The 25,449-nt window shown below is 47.0% G+C and overlaps 1 protein-coding gene across 1 annotated transcript; it reads left to right on the top strand.

The window, feature by feature from the left end:
* Positions 1-10,918: 10,918 nt before the first annotated feature.
* LOC122367045 lies at positions 10,919-23,470 on the top strand. Its single transcript, XM_043339817.1, has 3 exons — positions 10,919-11,387; positions 21,125-21,405; positions 22,131-23,470. The coding sequence occupies exons 1-3, from the start codon at positions 11,373-11,375 to the stop codon at positions 23,005-23,007; spliced, it is 1,173 nt and encodes a 390-aa protein (XP_043195752.1). The 5' UTR covers positions 10,919-11,372; the 3' UTR covers positions 23,008-23,470.
* Positions 23,471-25,449: the final 1,979 nt, after the last annotated feature.

Below are 25,449 nucleotides of genomic sequence, written 5' to 3'. Positions count from 1 at the left end.
TCACCATCAATGAGGCCTATCATCTGAAAATGGAACGTTAAGCAAAATACATTAAGTTATGTGGCAGCGGACCTGGACACCAATAGGTTAAAACAGCGCTTGCTACGTTTTTTTTTAAGATAGGCTATATGTACATAGGAGCGAAGAGTAGCACCCTATCCCTCAATCAGCATACCAACTACGCTTGAGCACACGCTAAGCTAACAAGTATAATGACCGCGAGTGAACAATTGAGCTCCACGAATATCTAAGAGGGTGCACGCCAACTTCGAGTTACGTCTATTGGTGACGAGTAGACTCGACAGTAACAATATGCTAGATTTGGACTATTGCACATTCATTACACTCCAACGCGGCGTGTGGCATAAATGCGCCACAGTCAACACGCCATGCTGCGCGGATTGCTGACAGCGTGGAATAAGCCATGACCCTGAGTGTGAATGAAGTACCCATTTAGGTATTCCTACTAAATAGCCCTTTTTACGGCCAAATAAAGACATAGTGTGCACATTTTATTAATAATGCAACCGATATCGATAGTTCGCCAGAGACAGACTGCGCCGTACTGTCGAAATCGCCTGCACTATCGCTAAAATGTTTGCACCATGCCGCCTGAATTGGGCGTAAAAAGGTGCAGTTGCCTCATTCGAAGTGCCTGCCCCGAGGTTCTACATCATGAACTCAACTATGAATATTGGGTTATCGGAACTCACTCTAACATTGGTAATCACCAGAGGAATAAGAGACGGTCGACAACACAGGGCTACCGTTGCTTGAGTATGACTTCATCGAAGCTAATGACTTCAACGAAGCTGACAAAAGTTCAGTCTCTGCTGTGCTCACACACTTACCTAGACATACATATCTATACGTCCTAGGCTACATATTTCAAAATTTGGTGCAGAGGAGATGTATGCGTTTTTTTTGGTTTCAAGATAAGGATTGCAGCCTGAATACCCCCAGCTGTGAAACCAAACCAACAGCTGTCAGATGTCAGAGCGACCCAGCTGTCATTCTATGACCGAATGCACCCCGATCCAATGGAGTATGTACATATCTGTAGGCGAAGGCGAGGGTACTCAGGCTGCATCGAAAGCACAGTTTACTTAATGCCTTACCTAATATCTGGAGTCTAATTGTACCAGCGTAGACCTCGTACCCCAACTGGCTACGGCGCTGCCGTATGCGCACTGCACGATTATGAGCTATGCTCCGGGGCAGCTCTCACTGCTACTGTGGTGAAAAGTGGGGACTCGTATGTAAGCTTGTCAAACTCGCGCTAGTAGAAAGTACCGCGATCCAGCGCTGCCGCTACACATACCCGTGGCTGACACCGTGTAGTAAATTTACATGCAGCGTAACTTACGTCACTGGACCTGGCTATCATATCCGAAAACACAGTGCAATGCAATCTATTCGGGTATCGCATCCGATTCTTGAAACTAGTCATGCAATGCACAGACCTCAAACCACCGTTTACATTGACTCATGTTACTGGCAGACAGGTTTTGCGGTGAGTGTCGCTACCCACGACACCATCACCGCCACCATAATATTGACATTAGCGCGTTACGACATTGTCTCGCGTCACATGTCGCGTTCGCCCGGCAAGTCTGGAAGCGAAAGTTGCTGGGTGCTCGCTGGCGCGTGGCCATCCGAACGGCATCGGTGTGCGGCGCCGATCTGGGCGCGGCGGAGCTGGTGATTTCGCCGGAGCTGCTGTACCGTGGACGGAGAGCGGATCTCCTCTCCCGTCGTCAGCAGTACGCCGCCCCGGCAGTCAGTCGCGCGAACCTGCACAGTCTGCCGTGCTCAGGACGTGCTGGAGACAGTGTGAGCTGATGGAGCTGCGTGGGTCGCGTCTGACACTGGTGCTGCTTCTAGTGAGTGCCGTGTGCTGTGAGAGAGTCCCGGAGCCGGCTGACACCGGAGGGGCTAGAAGAGAGACCCGCCACGCCCCCCTGCCGCCCTGGCGACGGCCACACCCGCCGCCGCCCCCGCCGCCGCCGCGGCCTGGCCAGCGTGGCCTCCAACCGAGACCTGAAGAGACGGCGGCGCTGCACCCGCTACATCCGCTGAGGCTCTACAGCCACCGCGACGGACCCCACGTGCACCCGGCACCCAGACCCGGACCGCCGAAAGGGCAGGACTTCCAGCTGGGACCGCCGCACGGACCGGACTTCCAGCTGGGACCGCCGAAAGGGCAGGACTTCCAGCTGGGACCGCCGAAAGGGCTGGACTTCCTGCCCGGACCGCCGAAAGGGCAGGATTTCCGACCGGGACCGCCCCACAGTGGGCCGGATTTCCGACCCGGACCGCCCCCCAGGCCGGAATTTGGACCGGGACCGCCACTCTCGTCGAACTTTCGGCCCGAGCGGCCACATGACGAGAAGTTCCGATCGAAACCGCCACACGGACAGGAACCAGGGCCGAGTTTGCAGCAGCAAGACGAGTTCGGTTTCGGTTTCGGTGATTCTAGCCTGTCTCAACAGCAGCGCGATGAATATCAGGGATCGCATCAGCCGGACTTTCATTCAGAGCGTGAGTACATGACTTTTTATGCCTCCCTGTATTCTCGCTGGTCAAACATGAGTTGTGGTATGACAGTTTGACGTTTGTGAAAAGCGATATATATGTGTTCACATTATCGCTTTTCACAAACATGAGTTGGCTTCTTATTCATCCGCACATCATTTTCATTATGCGTCGTGGTAGGCCAATCATTTTGTTCCCTTTTTTGCTACCCCATCCCCATGGCGCCGTGAATGTTATTTGTCCTGAATACCTACGGCTATGGTGAATAAGCGATTATTAATTGTAACAATTTGTCATCTTTCATGCATTTTCCATTGCCGGAAAAGCACTTGATCATACACATAAGGCGTTCTCTTCTCATCCCCTCCCCTCCCCCCTCCAGTTCCACTAGCACATGATGGCCCTCTTTTACTAATTTATTTTTTTATTTTTTGTTGCACACTTTCATTGCGCCATTGGTACGGACATCACCGGTACGAGACGCAGCGGTAAGAAGCTATATAATGACCTGAGGTCAGTGGTCTAGCCTCCAGAGAAAAAAAAAATGAAAGTGCTGTTCAGAAGTAAAAATGCATTGTGTAAAAATAATAACCAACATTTTGGTTTCATTTTCTTAACCGAATCGCAAAAAGAATCGTTCAATAACTTTTTGGCTGAGTCAGACGTGAATCATTCCCTTTTCTGTGTTTTTTTTTTCTTTGAATCGAAAGCAATCAATTCACCAATTTTTTAAGGAAGGAATCAAACGGTGATTGAATCGAATAAAACCAAATGAATAAATGATTGAATCGACCCAAAAAGGTGAATCAATAACCAGTCTGCTTTGACCTGACCTTTACCTGAGGTCAGCGCTCGAAGTTGATCCCACCCAAACAAAAAGTATACACTCAAAACTCAAATGATTCCTTTTTTGGTGTAAATGGGGTGTGGTCTAAAACGATACCCACTTTACGCCCTACTTAGACCAGAAGAACACCATCTTAACCCTATCGAAACACCAAACATACACCCTGTACACCTGTCGAACACCGTTCATACACCCCTCTTGCACCCTTTTAACACCACCAGTAAACCTATATGACACCCGTATCATACCCACTTGCACCGGGTTTACACCCCCTGAACCAGCTTTATGCCACATTTGCACCTTATGTGCACTCTTTTTACTCTTGTGCTACACCACTTTGCACCCATTTTACTCCTGTTCTACACTCCCTTTGCACCTATTTTACTCCTGTTGTACACCCCCTTTGCACCCATATTTCTCCTGTTCTACACCCCCTTTGCACCCATTTTACTCCTGTTCTACACCCTCTTTGCACCCATTTTACTCCTGTTCTACACTCCCCTAGCACCCACGGTACACCCGGCTAGCACCATCCATGCACCACTCCCCACCTTTTTCATTCGCAGACCCGTCACCAAAGTCAGCCAGCTGGTGCAACATTTATTACAACGAAACTTAAAACGAAACGCATAACGAAACTTAGCGCATACGAAACTTAGCGCGGCCGCCCAGCCGCGGTGGCCGACTATGACGAACAGTTTCAGTCTATCTTGAAGGAACTGCTGGTCTTGGATGTCGGCCGGGGGCCGCTCAGTGGCTAGGAGTAGCACTCTGATTTCTTGGCGGTCCCTTGTTTGATAGTTCTCGTTGATAAGCCTCTGTTGAGAGAGGTAGTTCCGCCACTGCTGGTTGAACTCGGGCGGCGGGAGCACCAGCGGAGGTGGGCCGTCCATGGGGCGCTGAGAAGCCGAACCCGGCCGAGGTGTCGAGTCTGGTTGCGATGGCTGGGCAGCGCGGCCCGGCCGGGGCGGCTGTTAAAGAGTCGCCAATCGGCGGGCGAGCTGTTCCAGCTGGTCGTCACCCAGAAGCACCGGCTGGGTGGGCCTCGTGCCCCCGGCACCGCCTTCGGATCGATCCAGCTCGAGCTGTAGCTGGCGAGCCACCTGGCTGCTGGTGTTCCTCGACGGCGTGTCGGCTGCTGAGAGTCGTTGGCGCGATGTTGAGGGCGTACCTGGGCGGTTGTTGCCCATCCGTTCCTTGGAAGGGCAGAATCTGGCCGCGGGTAGGCACCGTGGTGCGTCCCGCTAGGCCAGAGGGAAATCCTGCGTCGCACTCCGCACTCACAGCCCACTTAATAGAGGTTTTCACTTTTCACCACCTAGCACTTGGGACGCTCCCCTCGTCGGAGCGTCCTGAGTCGCGGTCACGGCGAAACTGAGCCGTTAACGGCGGCCGAGGGCCCGCGCAGGGGCCTAGGCCGCTTCCCATTGGTCGGCCGCGCTGACGTCATGTCGGCAGCCGTTAGAAAGCGCGCGAAAAACGGCGTTGCAAAATGGCGTTGCTTCCTTGCTCAATGAGTGTAAAAGGGGTGTTTCCAGAAAGTTCTTATCCCGATCTATTCCCTTATTACACCCCGATCTGGGCATCGCCATATGGTGTACAGATGGTGTTTCAACGATGGTGTTCGTATAGTGTAAAAGGAGTATTTCCAGAAAGTTCTTATCCCGATATATTCCCTTATTACACCCCGATCTGGGCATCGCCATATGGTGTGCAGATGTTGTTTCAACGATGGTGTTCGTATAGTGTAAAAAGGGTGTTTCCAGAAAGTTCTTGTCCCAATCTATTCCCTTATTACACCCCGATCTGGGCATCACCTAGGTGTTCAGATGGTGTTTCAACGAGGGTGTTCGCCTGGTGTGTTGATGGTATATTTAGCGGATCGGTGTATGAGCGGTGTTAAAAAGGTTCATGGGTGCAAACAGGGACTAACAACGGTGTATAATGGGCATCAGGTTGGCGTACTTCTGGTGCATATCTGGTGTAAAGTGGGTGTAATCCCAACTTAAGGTGTCAATGGGGTGTAAATCGTGTTTTCAGTGTATTTTTCGACGCGCCTGATCATAACGATCACAATGGCGCTACAATCGCGGCTTTTCGACCTTTTTTTGAGAAGTTATTTCATTTCATCTCATTTATTTCATTTATTTCTTTTCACCAACGGGCGTTACCCCATTGACAGATGAAATCAGTTCAGTCCCAAAAACTGATCTATTACCTTGGGCACTTGACCTGAACTCAGAGGTCACCGGTTGACTTGGGATATTAAACCGAGTAGCTTCTTCTCGCTGCGTCTCGTACCGGTGATGTCTGTACCATGACATATGTAACATGTAATTGTAATACCTACTCGGTACTCCATGCACACTGTCCATGGTGATGCCGAGCATCACTGGTAAAACTGGTAAAACTGGTACAACTGGTAAAACATGCTCCTGTCCACAGCGAAGAGCGGGTGTCGCATCAATGGACAGATGTACGCACCCGGGCAGAGTTGGCACCTCGCCAACTGTCGACGGGGTACTTGCGTCAAGTTTGGTCACAACTACTACGTTTCAGAAGATAGGTAAGTGATATACAGGCAAGGATTTTGTCACAGCCCACTAGAGGTCTGCACCGGCCGGCTGCAGCCGCGGCTGGCTGCAGCCCCACGGCTGTGGGCCGGGGCGGCTGCAAATATCTCCAAGAACACGGCTACGGCTGTGGCCACGGCTGTGAGATTTCCAGCTCAATCTTAAGTACTAAAATATAAAATTTTAAATTCTTAATCTTACATTCTAATAAGCAGTCTAGCCTGTAAAAATCATGCAAAGGATGCCCAGCAACATTGAAAGTGGTGAAGCCTTTGAAAACCTGTAATGGTTTTACCATTTGCTGTAGGGGAGTTTGCACTCTGGTACAGAATACTAATTATAGGTACCAATTGTTCCTTCATCATCAAGAGCTTGACAGTTTCAGAAAATGCAACATGCTGCATTGTCACATCCCTCTCAAATCAATCTCACCTGGTCATTAGGAAAGCACCTTACAGCTATTGAAGACGAGCGTTCAATAATTCTTTCAGGTAATAGAAAAAGAAATCACACCTAGGTAAAGGCAGGTAAAGGCTTCATAAAATATTATCTAAAATAACTCTTAGAAATAATTCTGGATTTTCGGCAAGATTACTAATATAAAACTGGCGCTTTATGTTCTAACTGGTGTGTGAGTGACCGCTAACAGAAAATGCTGATCAACGGAGCCAATGGAATTAGATTATAAGTGAGCATGAACCTTACTTACGGTTAATTCACATGATGGTGAAAACCTTGAACACGTAATTCACATAACGGTGAAAACCCTGAACACAATATTTCTTACACGAGCTGTTGACTTTACAAATAAAATGACGTCTTCTTCTAAAAATGTTTAAATTTGATACCTAACCGTTGTTTGAGAGCAATTTTTTAACTATATAGCATTATTATTTAATAATTATTATTTTTTATGGCTGTTAATAGTGACAAAAAAAAAACAATTTATTGCCACTTCTTTGCTATTGACGTCATTAAAAACTCAAGTAAAATTTTTGATCGAAAGAGGCAATTGTGGCTCGCACGTCCTTGGGGATTTGAGCGAAGATCATTATTTGGAAAAATCAAAATAGATGAATGTTTTTCTTTCTTGGATGCTCACTAGTGTTTTGATGCCTTGCATATCAAATTAGTTTTAGACTTGCTCAGAAGGCTGCTTCAAGCCTGGCATATCACACCCCAGAAAATATGCAAGGTAAGAAAGAAGCAAGAGTTTTGACTAGACAATCACTGTTTGACAGTCCATCAACTTCAGTTTCATTTTCCATACCTAACATTGATAATGAAAAGCATCAGGGTCTGTTCTGTCCCACAACCATGCTTCAGGATTTGGCATTAGATTTATACACTGCTAGTGCTTCTATTCTGGTTCGTTGTTTATGTTTTCTGTTGATGTAGGTACTTACCTACCCATCTTTCTTAACCCCTTGCAAGGGCTTGTGTAGGCATGCGTTGCGCATCAGGCTTCAGGCCTTCGGCCTAAAGCCAGATACACAACCACTTAACCTATGATGCTTCATGAGCTTGAGAATCTATAGCCCATTGCAATGTGCTTTTGGCTATATGTTTCAACTAAAAACAACTTAATATTATATACTATTTGGTTGCATTTCATTGAAAGTATCCACGGCCGGCTGACGGCTGGCTGCCCACAGTTTGCCACGGCTGTGGGCGGCTGTGGCTGTGGAGCCACGGCTGCGGGGCGGCTAGGCCGTGGAAAATTGCAGCCGTGCAGAACTCTACAGCCCACAGAGCACACATTTAATAGTTCCTAGTCTGGCTCCTGGGTCAACTCTGAAACGCCATATATGTCTCAGAACCGCTCCGCCGAACTTACCCATGCAAAGCTATGCGACGCTCCCTCCCGAGCTTTCATTCTTCATGAGTCATCAAGCGGTAAAACCAACACTCTTTTCACGATATACTACATATGTCCGGTTGACCAGCCACGAGTGAATGAGAGAAGGGCTAAGTTGCATGCATGTGTTGTGTATATGACTGTGTGTTTGGCCGGCATGAATACGAGAAAAAGGGAGGGAGAGACAGAGAGAGGGAGAGAGAGAGGGAGAGGGAGAGGGAGAGATAGAGAGAAAGAGAGAGAGAGAGAGAGAGAGAGAGAGAGAGAGAGAGAGAGAGAGAGAGAGAGAGAGAGAGAGAGAGAGAGAGAGAGAGACAGAGAGAGACAGAGACAGAGAGCGAGAAGATTTTACCGTAGGCTCTATGTGTTTCATATTATGTTAAAATCGGTACTTATCACAAACGCAGTGCCATCTAAATATAACTATTCTGTTCCAGGTGCTCGGTGAAATACCACAACGCAAACTACGCTTGTGTGATTTACCAGGACAAAGACCGGCCGTATCCGGACTGTTGTCCGTACTATCGCTGCAATCCGGAGAATTAAGTACCTTGGTAAACGGATAATTGGTGCTCCTCTGGGTGTAACGCTGTGTTGTCCGTAAAACCGCTGCAATTCCGGAGAACTAAACGTGACGGCTAGCTACCTGCTACATCCTCTGGGTGTAACACTGCTGTCCGTACTACCGCTAGCCGCTAGTATCTGGAGAACTGAACGCTGCAGTGGCGGCTAACTAGTCTGCTCCGGGTGTAAACTGTTGTCAGTACAACCGCTGTATTCCGGAGAACTAAACGTGACGGCTAACTAGTGCTCCTCTGGGTGCATAACACTGTTGCACTGATGCAATGACATCAAAGGTAGCACTACGACAGTGAACTGTTCTGCAGCGATTACCTGGTGTCCTGGTTTTATGGATGTGTGGAATGTGTCAGGCGCTAGGGGCTGTGATTCATGTATGGAAGTTTGGAATGTTTACCTGCTCTCCCATGATTCAGGTCACAGTGGGTCAGGTCAGGTCAGGTCAGGTCAGGTCATTTTATGTGTGCATTTGCACATTGTGTGTGTGTGTGTTTAACCCTATTAGTGGCAGGGGGGGTTGTTTTTATCCACCCCTCAGGTTTTTCGGGAATATCTCCGAAACCGCTGAAGCTACGATGCTGAAATTTTCTGACTTTTCCTAAAACTAAATTGGGCACATTCCCTGAAAATTTCAAGTTCATACCTTTACCAGGGGCGGCTCCAGAGCACTGGGAATTGGGGGGTCCTATTCGTGAAGCGAGTCATTTGGGCGAAGATCACGATGCTGCACCAGTTTTACGAACAGTGAATGAAAGGTATCATGTGATAACATATACAAAGTTATTGTGCATCCTCTTGACACGTTTTTGCTATAATAGGCGGATCCAGGCGTCCAAAAAGGGGGGTTATTTTTTACCTCCCAACATAGGTGCCCTGACACCGCCTATGCATGACCAATACAATTTTAGTCGTTCTCTCATAAGAAAATTGTAACATAACAAGACCATTGCCACCCTTTTTAGAAACAGTACCAACAAAAACCTTATTTACTATACTTTTTGTGTACCCCCAATCTCAATGATCTGTATCCGCCTATGATTTTTGAAAATGCATATTTTTAGGATCCATGTGAATTCCTGGTTCATTCTCTATCGATCGGCAAAAGTTGCGTTAAGATTGGTTCAGAAACCTGGCCGTGATAAACAGTCTAAAATGTATCTGCAATTTGCCCTTTTTCACCCCCCTCTACCCCCCTATTGACATATTTTTTTTTTTTTAGAAATGTAGATCTCGTTGAGCCAAATCGAATGCCGTTTGAATTTTGAAAATCGGCCCGTTAGATCTCGAGATATCAAGGGGGGGTCGTAAACAGCCCCCCCCCCCTGCCACTAATATGGGGTAGCCAGGAGCCTGCCACTAATAGGGTTAAATAGCAAAAGCACCTAAATATAATATGTGATTCATGTGTTCTATTATATATAGTTCCTTCATTTTCATTCAACCTTCGCCCGGGATGCTGGGGGCCTTTTTGGTCACACTCTCCAGCTTTTTTGTTGCATTTGTAAATAAACAGCGGCGCGCAGCACCGTTAAGTTTGGTATAGCTTATCATGCATCAATTTTGCACCGAGTGTACATTTTTTAACCCTAGGTCACCGAATGTCAGGTCACCAAGATATGTTTAGTAAACATGCCTCTAAAACAAATGCAATCCTGTCATTCCTACAGCTTCTCTTCTAGAGCTTTGAAACTCAGTGAATTGCATAATTGATTAATCTCATTAATGCGCATACCTTCTCCGATTTTTCACAGCAGTGACCTGGAGTCAGGTCAGATCTGTGAGCGTGACTTCGCCCTTGTAAAGGCCTGGCTACACTTTGCGTTTTCTGCGTGCGTTTTTTTGCGAGTTTGCGTATTGTGCATAATATCGTTCTAGAAAAAAGGTTATTTTTAATTTAACTTCTTTAATATTTAAATAAAAATTAATAAAACGTTTATGTTAATTAAAAGTATATATGAAAAATATATAACAAAAACGTAATATCGTTTATTTCTAGAACGATATTCCGCAAATCACGCAAACTCGCAAAAAAACGCACGCAGAAAACGCATAGTGTCGCCGGGCCTTAACCTTCGCCGGCCAAGGCCATTTTGCAATTTGCATCCTTCGACGGCACAAGGGGGGGGGGGTAGTTACGATTGTTACGATTACACACTGAGTTACGATTGAAGATGATAACCAGTTCCGCTAATCCATATAGGTAAGGTATAGGTTCATTGCTTCCTTATCAAGTACCTATCAATCCCATTTACCAAGACGAATCAGTGGTCTTGCATGCCAGGGCTTAAAGGGCGAAAGAAGCTGACTCAAATATCATTTTGGGCTCAAAAACGTCAATTTTCAGTGGCCACCGGCCGGCAGTGCTTGGCCCCAGGCAACGACGTTTGCATTTTAATTACGCATTGACGTTTGCACTAAGCGTAGACTGGCCCTCTTCCTAGTTCCTACATCATGTTACGTACACGAAAATTGGAGCTGGCGTCCATTAGTCGCAGCTTAGTGAATACCTACTTCAGTTCTAGTTGCAAAAAGTTTCGTTTGATATTTTCTTCTTTGGAACAGTACATACATGAGCTTTGAAAGTTAATTTTTCTAACGTCACCGTCAGACCCGTTATGAAAAAAGGAAATCGAGAAGATTCCTCCAAAGTCGAATGGTATAGGCGGACACCCTGTCACGAGCATCATTCCCAGGAGTGTTTGCTGAAGACGTCCCGCTACCTGGCCTGGATGGCAATCGCCCGCGGGCAGTGCTCAGGTGCACGGTGCGCGAGCGACGCCACGCCACGGAACGGTCGCCAGTGGTCGACGGGCGCTGCTGGGCGGCGGGTGGGGCGTGCAGGACCAGAACGGGACACGGTACACCCATAGCTGGACGGTGCGACGTCACTGGTCGCCGACCGGCAGTCACCGAGTGACAGTCACCCAACTTCGAGTGACGGTCACCAGCCTCTGGCTGCAGGCCAGCGCAGTGCGTGGACATGGAGCTCAGAAAGGCAAGTACTAATTAAATATAAGTCGTCGGATTTACAGGCATGCTGGAGCGAAATCGTCTAAGTAATCGCGCAGGTTATTGAACCGCGATGTAGCTCTCAGCGTACCTGTTTGTAGAAAAGAGGAACGGTTTAGTAGCCTGGTCATTTTTTCCTGGATATGAAGTATGCCATACCAACTTCTCTGATTCCTGTCTGGGACAAAAATAAGGTTAACAAAGCTTCTCATACTCGTGTAGCACACACACACACACAAGCCCTCAATAACGTACCTTCAGTTTTAACCCGCGCGGGGCTGGGGGGGGGGTAAATTTTACCCCCCCTCGCGAATTTTTGCGATATCTCAAAAACGGCGGCGCGCAGCGCCGCCAAACTTTCAGTACCTTTTCTTACATCAATTTGACACGTTCCCTGAAAATTTGAGCGAAATCCGTCGGAAAATTTTTGAGAAATTGACGTTTTAGTGACGTCATGTTCGCCATTTTCGCCTCAAAAACGGCAAAAGTTCAAACGCCGCTAACATCTTCATTTTTAAAGGAATCAAGACGTAACAAAAAAGGTTATACGTAATTTTACTTTGTCTATCAAATGGCTATCTCGGTTTTTTGAAAATTTTGGATTTTGGCCTAATTTTTTTTCAAAAAACTGATTTTTTTGGGAAAATCATTATAAAATCCAAAATTTTGAGTCTATCGAAAAAAACGGAATATATGTCAGAGAAGTGGTCTATGTGCACCTACATACCAAATTTTAGAAGAATCGGTTCAAAAATGTGGGAGTTATTCAAAATTTTATGACGTCACGACACACAAATTTTTTGAAAAATGACTTTTTTGGAAGTTCTAGACATCGTACGGAAACAAAAATAGCACCATTTGATTTGCCGTGAAAAACTGCATCAGATAGACACCTTTTTAGGCCTTAACAACCAACTTCAAAATTTGACCTCACTTGACCTGACCTTGACCTGACCTCGACCTGAAATTCATCCAGAGGTGGTCCATATCACTTATTGAGTGTGCCTATTGAATTCTATGAGTAAAATGACCCATAAAACATGTGTCGCACATGCCCTTTTCTATATTTTGTTTTTTGGTGACCTGACCTGACCTGACCTGACCTTGACCTTGACCTCTGAATGATATTGTATGCAACGAATATTGTCTTGGTAGCCTAAGAACACGTTTTGGGCGATCAGTCTCAGTCCATGACTCCATTCTTCGGCAACTACGGTGCAAGGCCGATACTGTAGAAACTTGCAATTTGTACCCTTGACCTGACCTTGACCTTGACCTCAAACTTTAAATTAAGTACATGATTTTAGTAGTTCGTGATGAGAGCTTTCGATTGGCGTTTGAATTTTCCAAATCGGACCATTAGTTCGGGAGATAACAGGGGGGGTAAAATTTACCCCCCCCCCCCCAGCCCCGCGCGTTCGGCTGGAGACCCCAGCCCCGCGCGGGTTAATTAAGATTTTGCCTAGTTTGTTTGTGTGTAGTAGGTAGCCGTAACTGACTTTTCCGAGTCACGAGTAGCAGTGCAGACAATGCGTTTAACCAGACACTGTTTTTGAAGGTGTAGGCACATACGATAGCACAGATGAGAGTACAAACTTTAATTCAGCCGTATGATAGTGGTCGGTTTTAAAAGATTTTATAATGAATATGTAGGCATGCGTAATTTCATTGCAGTTATTCCAAGTGTGTTTTTTACATTTCTTTCACGCTGTTTGACAAAGGTATGCATAAAGGCCGTTGTCGTAGCTGTGGAAGCCATTGCAAAAAAGTCACCAACTCACGGGAATTTCATAAAACATACTTGTCTTCTATCAAATGATCCTATTCTAACAGCACCACATGTTCCAATCCAATCACTTAGAAAAAAAAAGTTTAAGAAAAGGTTTTAACCCGCGCCCCACTGGGGGGGGGGCTATTAAAAGCCCGCCCTCCCGTTTTTCTGCAATAACTTCCAAACCGCTTGACGTATCGACGGTAAACTTTCAGTACCTTCGGCTGCATCAATTTGACACCTTGTATCAAAATTTGAACTTCGTACCTACCATAGGTCGGCCGGAAATGACGTCAGAGTGACGTCATGTTCGGCCGATTTCGACGCAAAACATTGAACCACGGCAATCGCTCCCAAGAGCTTAGTTTTTAAGCTAGATCCAATTTCTTTGCATGAGAGGACTCAGAAATCAGAATAGACTGTGCTATCAAACTGCTATCTCGGATTTTCGAAGTTTGGAAAGTTTCGAAAATTGTATATAATAAAATTCAAAATTTATATTTTTTACATTTTTTTCCAAACATTTTTGACTTTTCGAAAAAAACGGAACATATGTGATAGAACACATTATTATGACTAAATCTAGCAAGTGTTAGCTAAATATCTTCAAAAATGGCTAAGTTTTACGCATTATTGCAAAAAATTAACAATTATTAATTTTTCAAATCAATTTTTCAGCACGAATTTGACATCGTACGCCACTATAAATAGCACCATCGTGTTCCTGAGCTCAAACTGCATCCAATAGACACCTTTTTTGTTGAAAAATTTTAACTTCAAAATTTGACCTTTTTTGACCTGAAAGTGACCTGACCTAAGCTAAATTTGACTCAAAATGACCTCGAATGACACAGACGACATTCAATTCGAAATGTTTGGCCTAAATGGACCATAAAACGTGTGTCACGTGAGCGACGGATGATATAATATTTTCGTGACCTGTGATGACCTGATCTTGACCTGAAAATCAAAATACAAGTTTGGTACCCTCAGAGTATCTAGAGCATCTGTTCACGAGTGTGTGAACCAAAAATGAGCCTGATCTGACTTGTAAGACGGCGGCCAGAGCCCAAAACGTGAAGAAGCCAAAATGCTAATAATGTTTACTTTGACCTGACCTTTGACGTCATCGGTGACCTCGAGGTCAATGAAATTAGGTTTCGCTCGACAGTTTTTCCGGGGCTATCAGACGCCGTTTGAATTTTGACGATCGGCCCAGTAGTTTCGGAGTTAGGAGGGGGGGCTAAGAATAGCCCCCCCCCCTCCAGTAGGGCGTGTTATACGCAGACCCCAGTGGGGCGCGGGTTAACATCCGAAACTCAAGCGAACGACCATAGTTATTATTATTTTCTACGATCGCGATGCCAATCTAAGCCGAATTACCGCCGTGCCCTCTTCACTGTCTGCCCGCTGCCAAACTCGCTAGGTGTGATACGAAATGATTATGTCTATAAGTAATTTTATCAAAGCTTTGCGGTAAAGAGCAGTGGTAGTCCGGTGGTCCGGATCGGTTACTGAGTAGTCGATTGTCGAACATCGCCATTGATGTTTCGTCTGTGGCTGAAGGATAACTATATAACTAAGGATAAGCTGAAGGCCATCCTTGATAACTATTTTTGAGTAGGGTGTATGAAAAATTGCCAAGCTGTTTGGTGTTGTCGGAAGAAGCTGTCGGTCTACACAATTCGATCTTAACCCGCGCGTCGTTGAGGTCTGGCAGGTTACACGTCCTGTTGGGGGGGGGGGGGGCAAAGGCCACCCCCGTTGTATCTCCGGAACCAATAGCCGGATCGGAAAAATTCAAACGGCATTCGAAAGAGCTCATCGAGATGCATAAGACAGGATATCGATAACCGGAGAGGTACTGAAAGTTTCAAGTCGAAATTCGCAGTCGTTTCTGAGTTATCTGCGAAAAACCACAGGCCCCCCCCCCCCCCCGAACGGGTCGCGGGTTAACTGTGGTGAAGATACGCCGTATGTTTGAATGCGAATTTCGCTGGGGTCGTGTGGCATATGTTCAACATTTAGCAACATTAGCATTGGCATATTAGCAACATTAGCCCTATGAGCGTTGCATGGAAAGAATGGGACCAAGTGCCCCCCCCCCCTTAATTGAAGGTGTTCCGCCGCTACTGCATATGTTTTATCATTGATGCGGCATTTTAACCCTCGCATGTGTGCGGCGTTTGCCAGCTTCTAATGTGTAGGGGGGGGGGGGTCGGTTGGACCCCCCCCCCCCTTGCCGTTTGGCCCCTGATCGAGCTAGAGCTTCGCGAAAAAAAAACGAGCGTGTTGCCCGTGACGAGAGGAAGCCGATGATACCCAACTTTAACCCTCGCATGTGTGCGGCGTTTTCCAGCTTCTAATGTGTAGGGGGGGTCGGTTGGACCCCCCCCCCCCCTTGCCGTTTGGCCCCTGATCGAGCTAGAGCTTCGCGGAAAAAAACGAGCGTGTTGCCCGTGACGAGAGAAAGCCGATGATACCCAATTTTAAGGTCCTAGGTCATTGGTTGACCTTCCAGGTCAGGTCAATGACCCAAAGTCGGGAAAATCGGGACCTATTAGAAAGTCGTAAAGTGTGGCTGCTAAGGGGTTTTTCGGGGTGCTGATCACGAAAATCGTGTTAGTTTTGATCACAGATGATGTCTTTGAGCATTTAGACCAGGTCGGGTCAGGTCAGGTCAGGTCAATCAGTAGGCGTCGTGACGGGTATTCGTAGTACGTGTCAACCGCCTCTGACAGCTTCGTAACATGTTACGAAGGCACCAAAACTACTTCGTAAATGTTCAAATGGTTGCTAAATTCGAATTCAGCTCCAAAAACTAGCCTAGAAACATGTAAAACTCGAAAAAGTGAACCGAGGTCACCCGAGGTCACCAAAGGTCAATGACCTGACCTGACCTTCAGGTGACCTTGACACCCACCCTAATGCATGGGAGCAACATCAAATCACATGTTTGAACGTTTGAAACCACGAAAAGCTTGCAAACGCGCGGCTAATGCGAGCCGACGTACGCCGAATCGCGATTCCGGCCAAACATGGTCTCGGAAAAGAGGTCACAGGTCAAAGGTCATTTGGGTCAGGGTCATGAAATTTTCAGGGTAGGTGTCAAATTGATCAATGCGAGGGTACTGAAAGTTTCGTCGCGATCGGCCGCTTTTTACGCGAGTTATTCGCGAAAAACCATGGGGGGGTCCATCCGACCCCCCCCCCCTACACATGCGAGGGTTAAGGTCCTAGGTCATTGGGTGACCTTCCAGGTCAGGTCAATGACCCAAAGTCGGGAAAATGGGGACCTGTTAGAAAGTCGTAAAGTGTGGCTGCTAAGGGGTTTTTCGGGGTGCTGATCACGAATATCGTGTTAGTTTTGATCACAGATGATGCTTTAAGCATTTAGACCAGGTCGGGTCAGGTCAGGTCAGGTCAACCAGTAGGCATCGTGACGGGTATTCGTAGTGCGTGTCAACCGCCTCTGACAGCTTCGTAACATGTTACGAAGGCACCAAAACTACTTCGTAAATGTTCAAATGGTTGCTAAATTCGAATTCAGCTCCAAAAACTAGCCTAGAAACATGTACAGCTCGAAAAAGTGAACCGAGGTCACCCGAGGTCACCAAAGGTCAATGACCTGACCTGACCTTCAGGTGACCTTGACACCCACCCTAATGCATGGAAGCAACATCAAATCACATGTTTGAACGTTTGAAACCACGAAAAGCTTGCAAACGCGCGGCTAATGCGAGCCGACATACGCAAATTCGCGATTCCGGCCAAACATGGTCTCGGAAAAGAGGTCACAGGTCAAAGGTCATTTGAATCAGGGTCATGAAATTTTCAGGGTAGGTGTAAAATTGATCAATGTGAGGGTACTGAAAGTTTCGTCGCGATCGGCCGCTTTTTACGCGAGCTATTCGCGAAAAACCATGGGAGGGTCCATCCGACCCCCCCCCCCCTACACATGCGAGGGTTAACTCACTTTGCTAAATAGCTCCTGATATGTCACAATACTCTGCCGGCTGCTATCGAGCAGTGCTGTCTGGCATATACGGCAGATGCGTGTACAAAACAGTTACAACGCTGTCAAGGGTACTGTTAGCTGGTGATGCATTGACAAAATCTATACTACTATTTGAGGAGGGTGCGTCTGTCCGTTACCGAGGTCCCGACTTGGCGGTGCTTTGCGTGGACTACAGGCCAGACCGTTGCACCTAGCCCGGTGAAATTTGCACAACTTATAGATCAAGGATGCGCGACGTGCCTTTGAGGGGTCTCAGCTCGATCGGATTGATAGGGAGCGCGTGGCGCGTGCTCAAAAAGTGCAAATTCGCGTCATAGACTTTACATGTATGAATCGGCGTGCGAAATCGGGCGAAAACGGCTAATTTTGGCCGACACGGGTCCAGTTCCCGTGCAATATCTTGGTGACCAGGGGTCCGACCGGCACGGGGAAAACAGCATCGTGTACAGAATTTAACGGGCTATTGAATGGTGTGCAATGCAGAGGATAGCACGCGCCACGTGCACCGGAGAGGGCACTTTTATTTGAAAAATTGCGGTTTTTGAGGGATTTTGGAATTAACCCTCGCCCTGGCAGGGCATTTTTCATAACACGGCCTGGCAGGGGGGGGGGGTCGATGCGACCCCCCCCCCCTCGCGATTGGCTCCTATGGCACCTAGAAACACCAAATTTGGTAGGTAGGTGGGCCCCCTGGAGTTCTCGCCTCTGTGCAAATTTGGTTGCTCTAGGTCAATATTTAGGGGGGTTTTGGGGGGTATAAATGTAAAAATTTCGCTAAAAACAGGTCAAAAGTTTTTCACTTATAACTTTTGATCTAATTAAGATAGAGCAAAAAGAAAAGCACCAATGAACTCAGCACGTCAAGGCGCGTCGAATGATATACTTTTTAGCTTGCTTAAGTGTACTTAAAGTTTTTCTTAAATTTTAAGTAAACTTAAATTAATAAATTAAGTTCAAGTTAATCAAATTGCATCATATCGCATATCATTCGATTCGGCTGATCACCAGGAACACAATGATACCATTTTTAAGCTCTAGCGTCATTATGTGCCAAGTTATTGGCAAAAACGTCATTTGACCTCAGTTGACCTCATTTGACCTGACCCATGGATAAGTACACCTAACAAAGAAGCACCAAGTGACCTGCTGTTAAGTACCGTGGTTTCAAAGCACAAAAGTGATAGAACGAAGCGGATATCTCCAGTATTTTCCGAATTTAGTGTTTTCCCATAGGCTTAACATTACGACGTAATGACCTCTAACTGACCTCAGGTCAGTGACCTCAAAAAAGCCGGACTATATGTTATACAACTCGGTGAACTTAGCACATCCTGAAAGTTTGAAAGAAATCAGTCAAAAAATGTGAGTTGGACAGGTGCAAAAAGAAAATTGAAATTTGACCATGACCTTGTACCGGTTTTTCTGACCTGGTGACCTGACCCAAGGTCACCCGGACCTGAAATTTTCAGGTCATATGTAAAAAGGTTGCCCCATAGGCTGTGCCAAATTTGGCGGCGCTGCGCGCCGCCGTTTTTACGCTATCTTCGAAAAACCTTAGGGGGGGGTCGCATCGACCCCCCCCCTGCCAGGGCGAGGGTTAATTTTATTTTTAGGTGACTGTTAAAGGGAGCGAGTTGAATCAACGCCTATTTGCAAGAGAAAGGTACCGCCTCTCATATAAAAATTGTGAAAAGCTGATTGATCCAAATCAAGGTGGTGCAAATCACAGGAGAAAATGGTGTTTGTCAATTTTGTGCCACTTTGTTAATCACACGGGGTTTGCTGCATAACCTGATACCTTTGGCAATTGAATATGGTACCATTGGATAGAGCATTCAATTCTGTCCAATATTCACTCTTCATTTTTGCATGATTAGCAACAGTATCCTTAACCCGCGCCGGGCCGGGGGGGGTGTTTGAACACCCCCCCTTGCGGTTTTTCGCAGATATCTAAAAAACGGCGGCGCGGAGCGCCGCCGTTTTTGGCACACCTGTTCGTGCATCTTTTCCGCACATGTTGTGAAAATTTCAGACCCAGGTCACCTTAGGTCAGGTCACCAGGTCACGCCAAGTGACCTCACCTCAGAAAAAATAAGAATGCTCGTCATAGCTACACCGACTGAACGATTGCCTTGAAACTTTCAGCGATTGATAAGAGCAACACTATCTATAAAATGTATATCTCGGAATTTTGATATCGGTGACCTAAGGTCAGGTCAATTTTGCGGCCTCTCCATTATAAGTCAATGGGAGAAAATTGAAAAGCGTCTGTTTCGCACGAACGCTATTCTAGACACTCTCAAACATCGAGATGTAGGTAAAATAGACACACTGAACCAGAAAATGGCAACTGTGGCCCCTCGTTATGTCCCCGAGGTCATCTCAGGTCACGAACAGAATCTAACACTTTTTCGATGATAACTTCTGATAGAGGAGTGCTAGAGCGCTGAAAACGCCTTAGATGTGTTCGGCTCGACGTTGCGGATCGACTGATATGCAATATGACCTTTTCCGGTCAGGTCATGACCTTGACCTGAGGTCAAATTTTCAAGTTGACCTTTCAAGGTCAAATTATAGTTCATTCGATGCGTCTCGACGAGAGGAACACGATGCTGGCAAAAGTAATGTCATAGCTCCTTTGAGTCAAAAGTTATTGCCGAAAAAACGTTTTTCGTAAAAACGGCTATTTTTGGAGTTTTTGCCCTCTGGAGGCTAAACTGTTGACCTGAGGTCAAATCTGAGAATATTACTCAGAAAGGTCTGTAACAGGGCTATCGAATGCGCTTTTCCGCGGCGCTGTAGCTCTATCGGTTCCCGAGATAGCCGTTGGCAGTTTCCAAAATGTTGAAATAGTCAACATTTTACCTTTGGTGACCTCTGGTGACCTGACCTTTGACCTGACCCAAAAAATGACCGAAGTGTTTTCGTCCTTATTTTTGACGTTCTTTCGATTGCCGCTTACCGCGTGTCGCTACGTGGCCCAGGAGCCGAGTTAGAAGGGGGGGTGTTCAAACACCCCCCCGCGGCCCGGCGCGGAATCTCAGAGCACCGGCCCGGCGTGGGTTAAAAATGTAAATGTTCCAAACCATTACATTGTCATTTTTAGCGAAATTCATCGATGGCCCTCAAAAGACTTCACGCCAGTTTTCGAATCATTCTAAAGTAGAACCACAGACTTCTCTATATATAGAGAAGTCTTATGACTTAATGACTTATATAGAGAAGTCTGTGGTAGAACGCATTATAATACGACACGGGCACCTCGATGCGATGCATCTTTTTTGTTTTGGCCATCAAAAAGCATTCGAACGAAATGGATACCAACCAAATCAACACAGACCAACCCAATACCCACGGGTCACAAATAACCCTTCTTCGCGTTGCGGAGCACGCGGGTAACCCTAGTGAGTGTCCATTTATGCTCATCCAATCATGCATCAACTATCAGGCTATCAGACAAATAATAGCCGTTTTCACGACGGGCTATCAGGCGAATGCACCTAGCTGGACCAAATCTGCACCAAATCTCTTTTGCAGCAAATATCTTCATTTTATGAATTTATTTCAGTGTTTTAATCGATGATACTCTCTCATAATATGACAAAGGAGGCATATACGCAATTAGTGCAACCCTAGCTGATAACTTCTAAGAGATACACTGAACCCAATTTGACCAAATCTGCACCTAATCTGCACCAAATGTGCACCAAATGTGTACCAGATGGCCGTCGTGAAAACGGCTATTATCGGTCGTAGCAATTCGTCAAGGATCAAGCTCAGCTATGCAACATGCGCCTTGGAAATTATGATTACCAACGATTAAATGTCCTCACGAATTATGCGGCCAGACTTCAAATTGCGCCAACTTCGTTGCATGTGCGATATACGAGCATGATCAAATTGTACTGATTTTAACGTTAATTTGCTCCTTCAGGCAATGCGCTTCTGCCATCTGAGCCGCAGCACCTCCACCCGTGTCATCATCATCGGCGCCATCATCATATGGGCGGCCATCTTCAACATGCTGACCTACAGGCGGCCGGCGACGGTGGTCGAGCTGCGCTCGGTGGCGCAGCCGCCGGCTGGCTGGTCGCAGTCGCGCCGGGTGGTACACGACAGTGCCCGAGTCAGAGAGCCGGTCAAGGAGAGGGTGGAGCCGGCCAGAGCACACACCGGACAGCTGGCCGAATCTCACGCGCCACTCAGCTGTTTCACGTGAGTCCCGTCGTGATTGCATTGTTCACGATGGAGAGAAAGCGGCACAAGAACGATGGGTGTCGACGTTGCCTGTCATGCGGCGCCGGCGAAATTTAGCGCTGGAAATGTGCTGGGAGGTGATCAGAGTCCGCACCGCTATCCGAGCCCAGACAGCCGCGTGGGCATATTGTGCATCGTCATCATCATGACTGGTAATCCCACTGGCGGATGAAGAAAGGCGGTCTTCGACGCTGCGGGGGCGTTCCTCCCAGATAAACTCCTCCAAATTCCAAAAAAAAACTCTTCGACTTTCCATTTTACGCACTACTGTTAAATAACTTTTTCTGTCATCAAAATTGTTTAGTTTTATTTCCATTTCTAAAAAATTGTAAATTTTCGTCGATTTCGGGCGCTGCGGGGGGAGGGGGAGGGAAACATTTGTTCGAAATACTGCCTCCTTCTGGATCCTCCAGTGGATAACCTAACCCCCGAAAGTTAACTTGAACATTATGTTCGGTGGGCTTGGAATGGTGCTCATACAGGTGTTAGGGAATATTACTTTGCCTAAATGGCGAGACGTCAAGTAAATGAAAGAATCGATTAATCACAGCTTTAATAACTGCACTTTTAAAGGTACATAGGATGTACTTTTGAGCCGGTCACTTCTTATTGGCTAGCACAATGGCGAAAACTTCTGGCCAAATCCCATTTGTATGTGTAATGATGCAGGCGTGTTTTTTCAGGGATCTCTCCAAACCCGAGGACAGGGTCTTTAACAGTGAAGAGAAGGCCATGTTCCGCTACCTGTTTGACTGGCCGGAGGTACCGACCAGCTCCTGCAAACGCATGTTCAAAATGGGCGGCCTGGCCAGCGGCAAGGGCTGCCTGACCGACGGCGACAAGCACGTCTGTCTCGACGAGCCGCTCTCGTTAGCGGCTGCCCACGACGACTGCCTCATCTACTCGTTTGGCATTAACTACGACTGGAGCTTCGACGAGGCCGCCAGGGCCTTCGGCTGCGAGGTGCACTCGTTCGACCCCAGCATCGACTACCCCGAGGGCAGACGCTCGGACGGCATCACCTTCCACCACTTCGGCATCGGCCGCAACAACCACACGAACGTGTACGGCTGGCAGATCTACACCCTCGACCAGATCATGGACATCCTCGGCCACAAGGGGCGCACCATCCACTACCTCAAGATGGACGCCGAGGGCGGCGAGTTTGACATGATGGCGCAGCAGCTGCTGGACGGCGACGGCGAATTCGTTCTCGACAAGGTCGAACAAATTGGCTTCGAGGTGCACTATCGGCTGGACCCTCGCCTAGAGATGGGCGACTTTTACCTGCTGGCAAACGAGACTATCCGCAGCATGCGCGAGCTCGGCTTCAACATGGTGATGTGGGAGTACAACAAGGTGGTGTGGCAGCGGTACATGTTCCCGGGAGTGGAGCGGCCCGTCAGCCTGCTCTACGAGATACTGCTGATCAAGAACGGTCCCGACACGTGGGACCGCTCCAAGAGAGGACGCCGGCAGAGGGAGGCGGCGGCGGCAGCGGAGCAGGCGGCGGCAAAGGCAGCAGCTTCTGAAGCGGCAGCGGCCAGCCGGCGGCGGTGAAGACTATATATGTGATATTCTGCCAGGGCTGGGCAGTGGGAACTGGGAATGTTATGCATTGTGTTGCGGTAGACCCACCACACGTCTTCAGCTAAATGACTGTGTAGGTTACAATCGTGATGCCGTTCTCGAATATGTACGTGGTTGTTGCAAAGCGTTGCTGTTGTCCCCGACGTGACGGTAGGTTACAATCGCGATGCTATTCAGGGAAAATGTGTGTGTAGTTATGTGTGTTGGAGTGTTGTTGACCATTATGTCCGGACTTCAGTATACACAGATCAAAATCATATACGTTTAACACAATGCTTGGTCGTGAGTGCTGTACAGGTTCCTGTTAGGAAGATATTTGGGACGCCTGAGACCTCAATTGATGCAATTTGACATTTGTCCAAATATGATGCTTGCGTATTATTTTTGTTTGTGAAAAAAAAATAGTTGTAATAAACTTGGAAAGATGCCTCGATTATGCTTCTCGATCCATTAGCTTAGCTGGACTCATCTGCGATTGTACTACGAACGAGCTTCTGTCCATTGCATTACATTTCAATATTCAATTCAATACGTAGTTCAAATTGGTAACAAATACACTTTAAAATGACCATCGATAATTAGTTAATACCATTGAACTCTCGTGTTCGTACTAATTCATAAACAGAAGCTTGTAAAAGCTGGTAAAAGCCACAGCGACTGGCGTTGCCTGCTGGAAGCTCGGCCCGATCTCCCACTCTCCAGCCACATCGCTGCTACAAATGTGGGCCACCGCGTGCTGCACCGGCAGACATTGACCGGCCTGCAGCGCGCCTGGCCGCGTCGGCCCGACACCGTTACAGGAGAAACGGTCGGTTTTTGTTACCATCGAGAGCCGGCAGTGACCGGCATGTTTTGCCGTCGGCCTCACAGAGCGCGAGTGCTTGATTTCAGTGATGCACGTAGATACGGTCGTGCTCTACTTCCTTTTAATTTAGTGTTATAGTCTTGTGTAAATACACCTATTCGCCTTTGTGTTTCAAGTTCGACTGTTTGGATTCTATTAAAATAGTATCAGCCGCGAAACATACAAGCATATAAACATATGTAGTATGTACCTACATAATATTTGGATAAGAGAAAACCCCGCGCGTGATGAACAATACCTAAAAAACTTTGTTTGTTTGTTTGTTTTGTTGGGTTAGGCCCTTTCGGTCTGACAAGACCATTTCAGGGCCGGAAGGATAATAGAAAATAGGGGGGGGGGGTGAAATTTGTCTGGGTGAGCAGTGAGCACCCTGGTGAGTCGCCGGGGCTGAGCCCGTTCAGAGGACAGGCCGACCAGCCTCCCAAGCACTCGCCGCACCCAGCGACGGGCGTGCTCTTACGGGCAATCCCGCATGGGATAAAGCTGCCCGTTCAGCCCCGAGCAGGTATAACCCGCGCCCTGGTGGGGTCTGTTTATAACGCGACCTGGTGGGGGGGGGGGGCTATTTTTTGCCCCCCCTCGTATCTCCGAAACTACTGGACGGATCCGAAAAATTCAAACGGCGTTCGAAAGGCCTGTCAAATTTGTCGAAGGAAACCAAATTTTATTGACCTCGGGGTCACCGATGACGTCACAGGTCAGGTCAAAGATGAAATGTTTCACCGTTCACGGGTCTTCTAGGGAATGCGCTATAACACCTAGAAAAACGCATTTTGTCGGGAATCAGCGATAGGGCGTCAGTTGCCTAGTAGATATGTTGCTGTTAGAGGTCACTGGTCATACCAGGTCAGGTCACAGGTCAGGTCACCAAAGGTCACCAAGGGTCACCACATGAACCCAACTTTACTAAGGTTATGCGATGCATGTTTTATGGCCAGTTTTTCATTTCCAACTCAATGGTGTTGGTTTTAAGACCATCAGGTACGGTTTAGGTCACTTTCTGGTGGAGGTCAGGTCAAGGTCAGGTCAAAAGAGGTCAAATTTCAAAGTTGATATTTTTGCATAAAATGGGTATTGATTCGATGCAGCTCGTCACGGGGAGTCTAATGGTGGTCTTTGTTTTGCGCTACGAGGTCTAGAATTGCTGAAAATTGAGTTTGAAAATTTGACGTTATCAATTTTGAACAGTTTTTTCGCTATAACTTGGCCAAAAAAAGAGGTATCGATCTCAAATTTGGTATGTAGATAGAAGGCGGTAAGGACTATCACATATATTCCGGTTTTTTCGAAATTCAAAAAACTTTTTGGATTTTTTGGCTATTATATTCAAAAAATCTTTTTTTTATTTTTGGGGGTCAAAATCCAAAAATTTCAAAAATCCGAGATAGCAGTTTTGTAGCCCTGTTCATTCTACAGCTTTTATGTCTGTATCATTTTTCTGTATTTGCAAAGCTATAGGCCTGACAGCTCTTCCCGCGAAACCCTTTTTTGGGTCGAAAACGGCAGAACATGACGTCACTCTGACGTCATTTCCGGCCAACCTATCA

This window comes from Amphibalanus amphitrite, unplaced genomic scaffold (genome assembly GCF_019059575.1).
Source record: "Amphibalanus amphitrite isolate SeventyFive unplaced genomic scaffold, NRLGWU_Aamphi_draft 000846F_arrow, whole genome shotgun sequence".
Lineage (NCBI taxonomy): Eukaryota > Metazoa > Arthropoda > Thecostraca > Balanomorpha > Balanidae > Amphibalanus > Amphibalanus amphitrite.
Note: the sequence above shows the minus strand (reverse complement) of the source record. Positions and strands in the feature narration are given on the sequence as shown.

What these genes read in the sequence shown, in the direction of transcription:
- LOC122367045 (XM_043339817.1), top strand. An exon ending in GCGCCACTCAGCTGTTTCAC is followed by an intron (nt 21,406 to 22,130) that starts GTGAGTCCCGTC and finishes GTGTTTTTTCAG; the next exon opens with GGATCTCTCCAAACCCGAGG.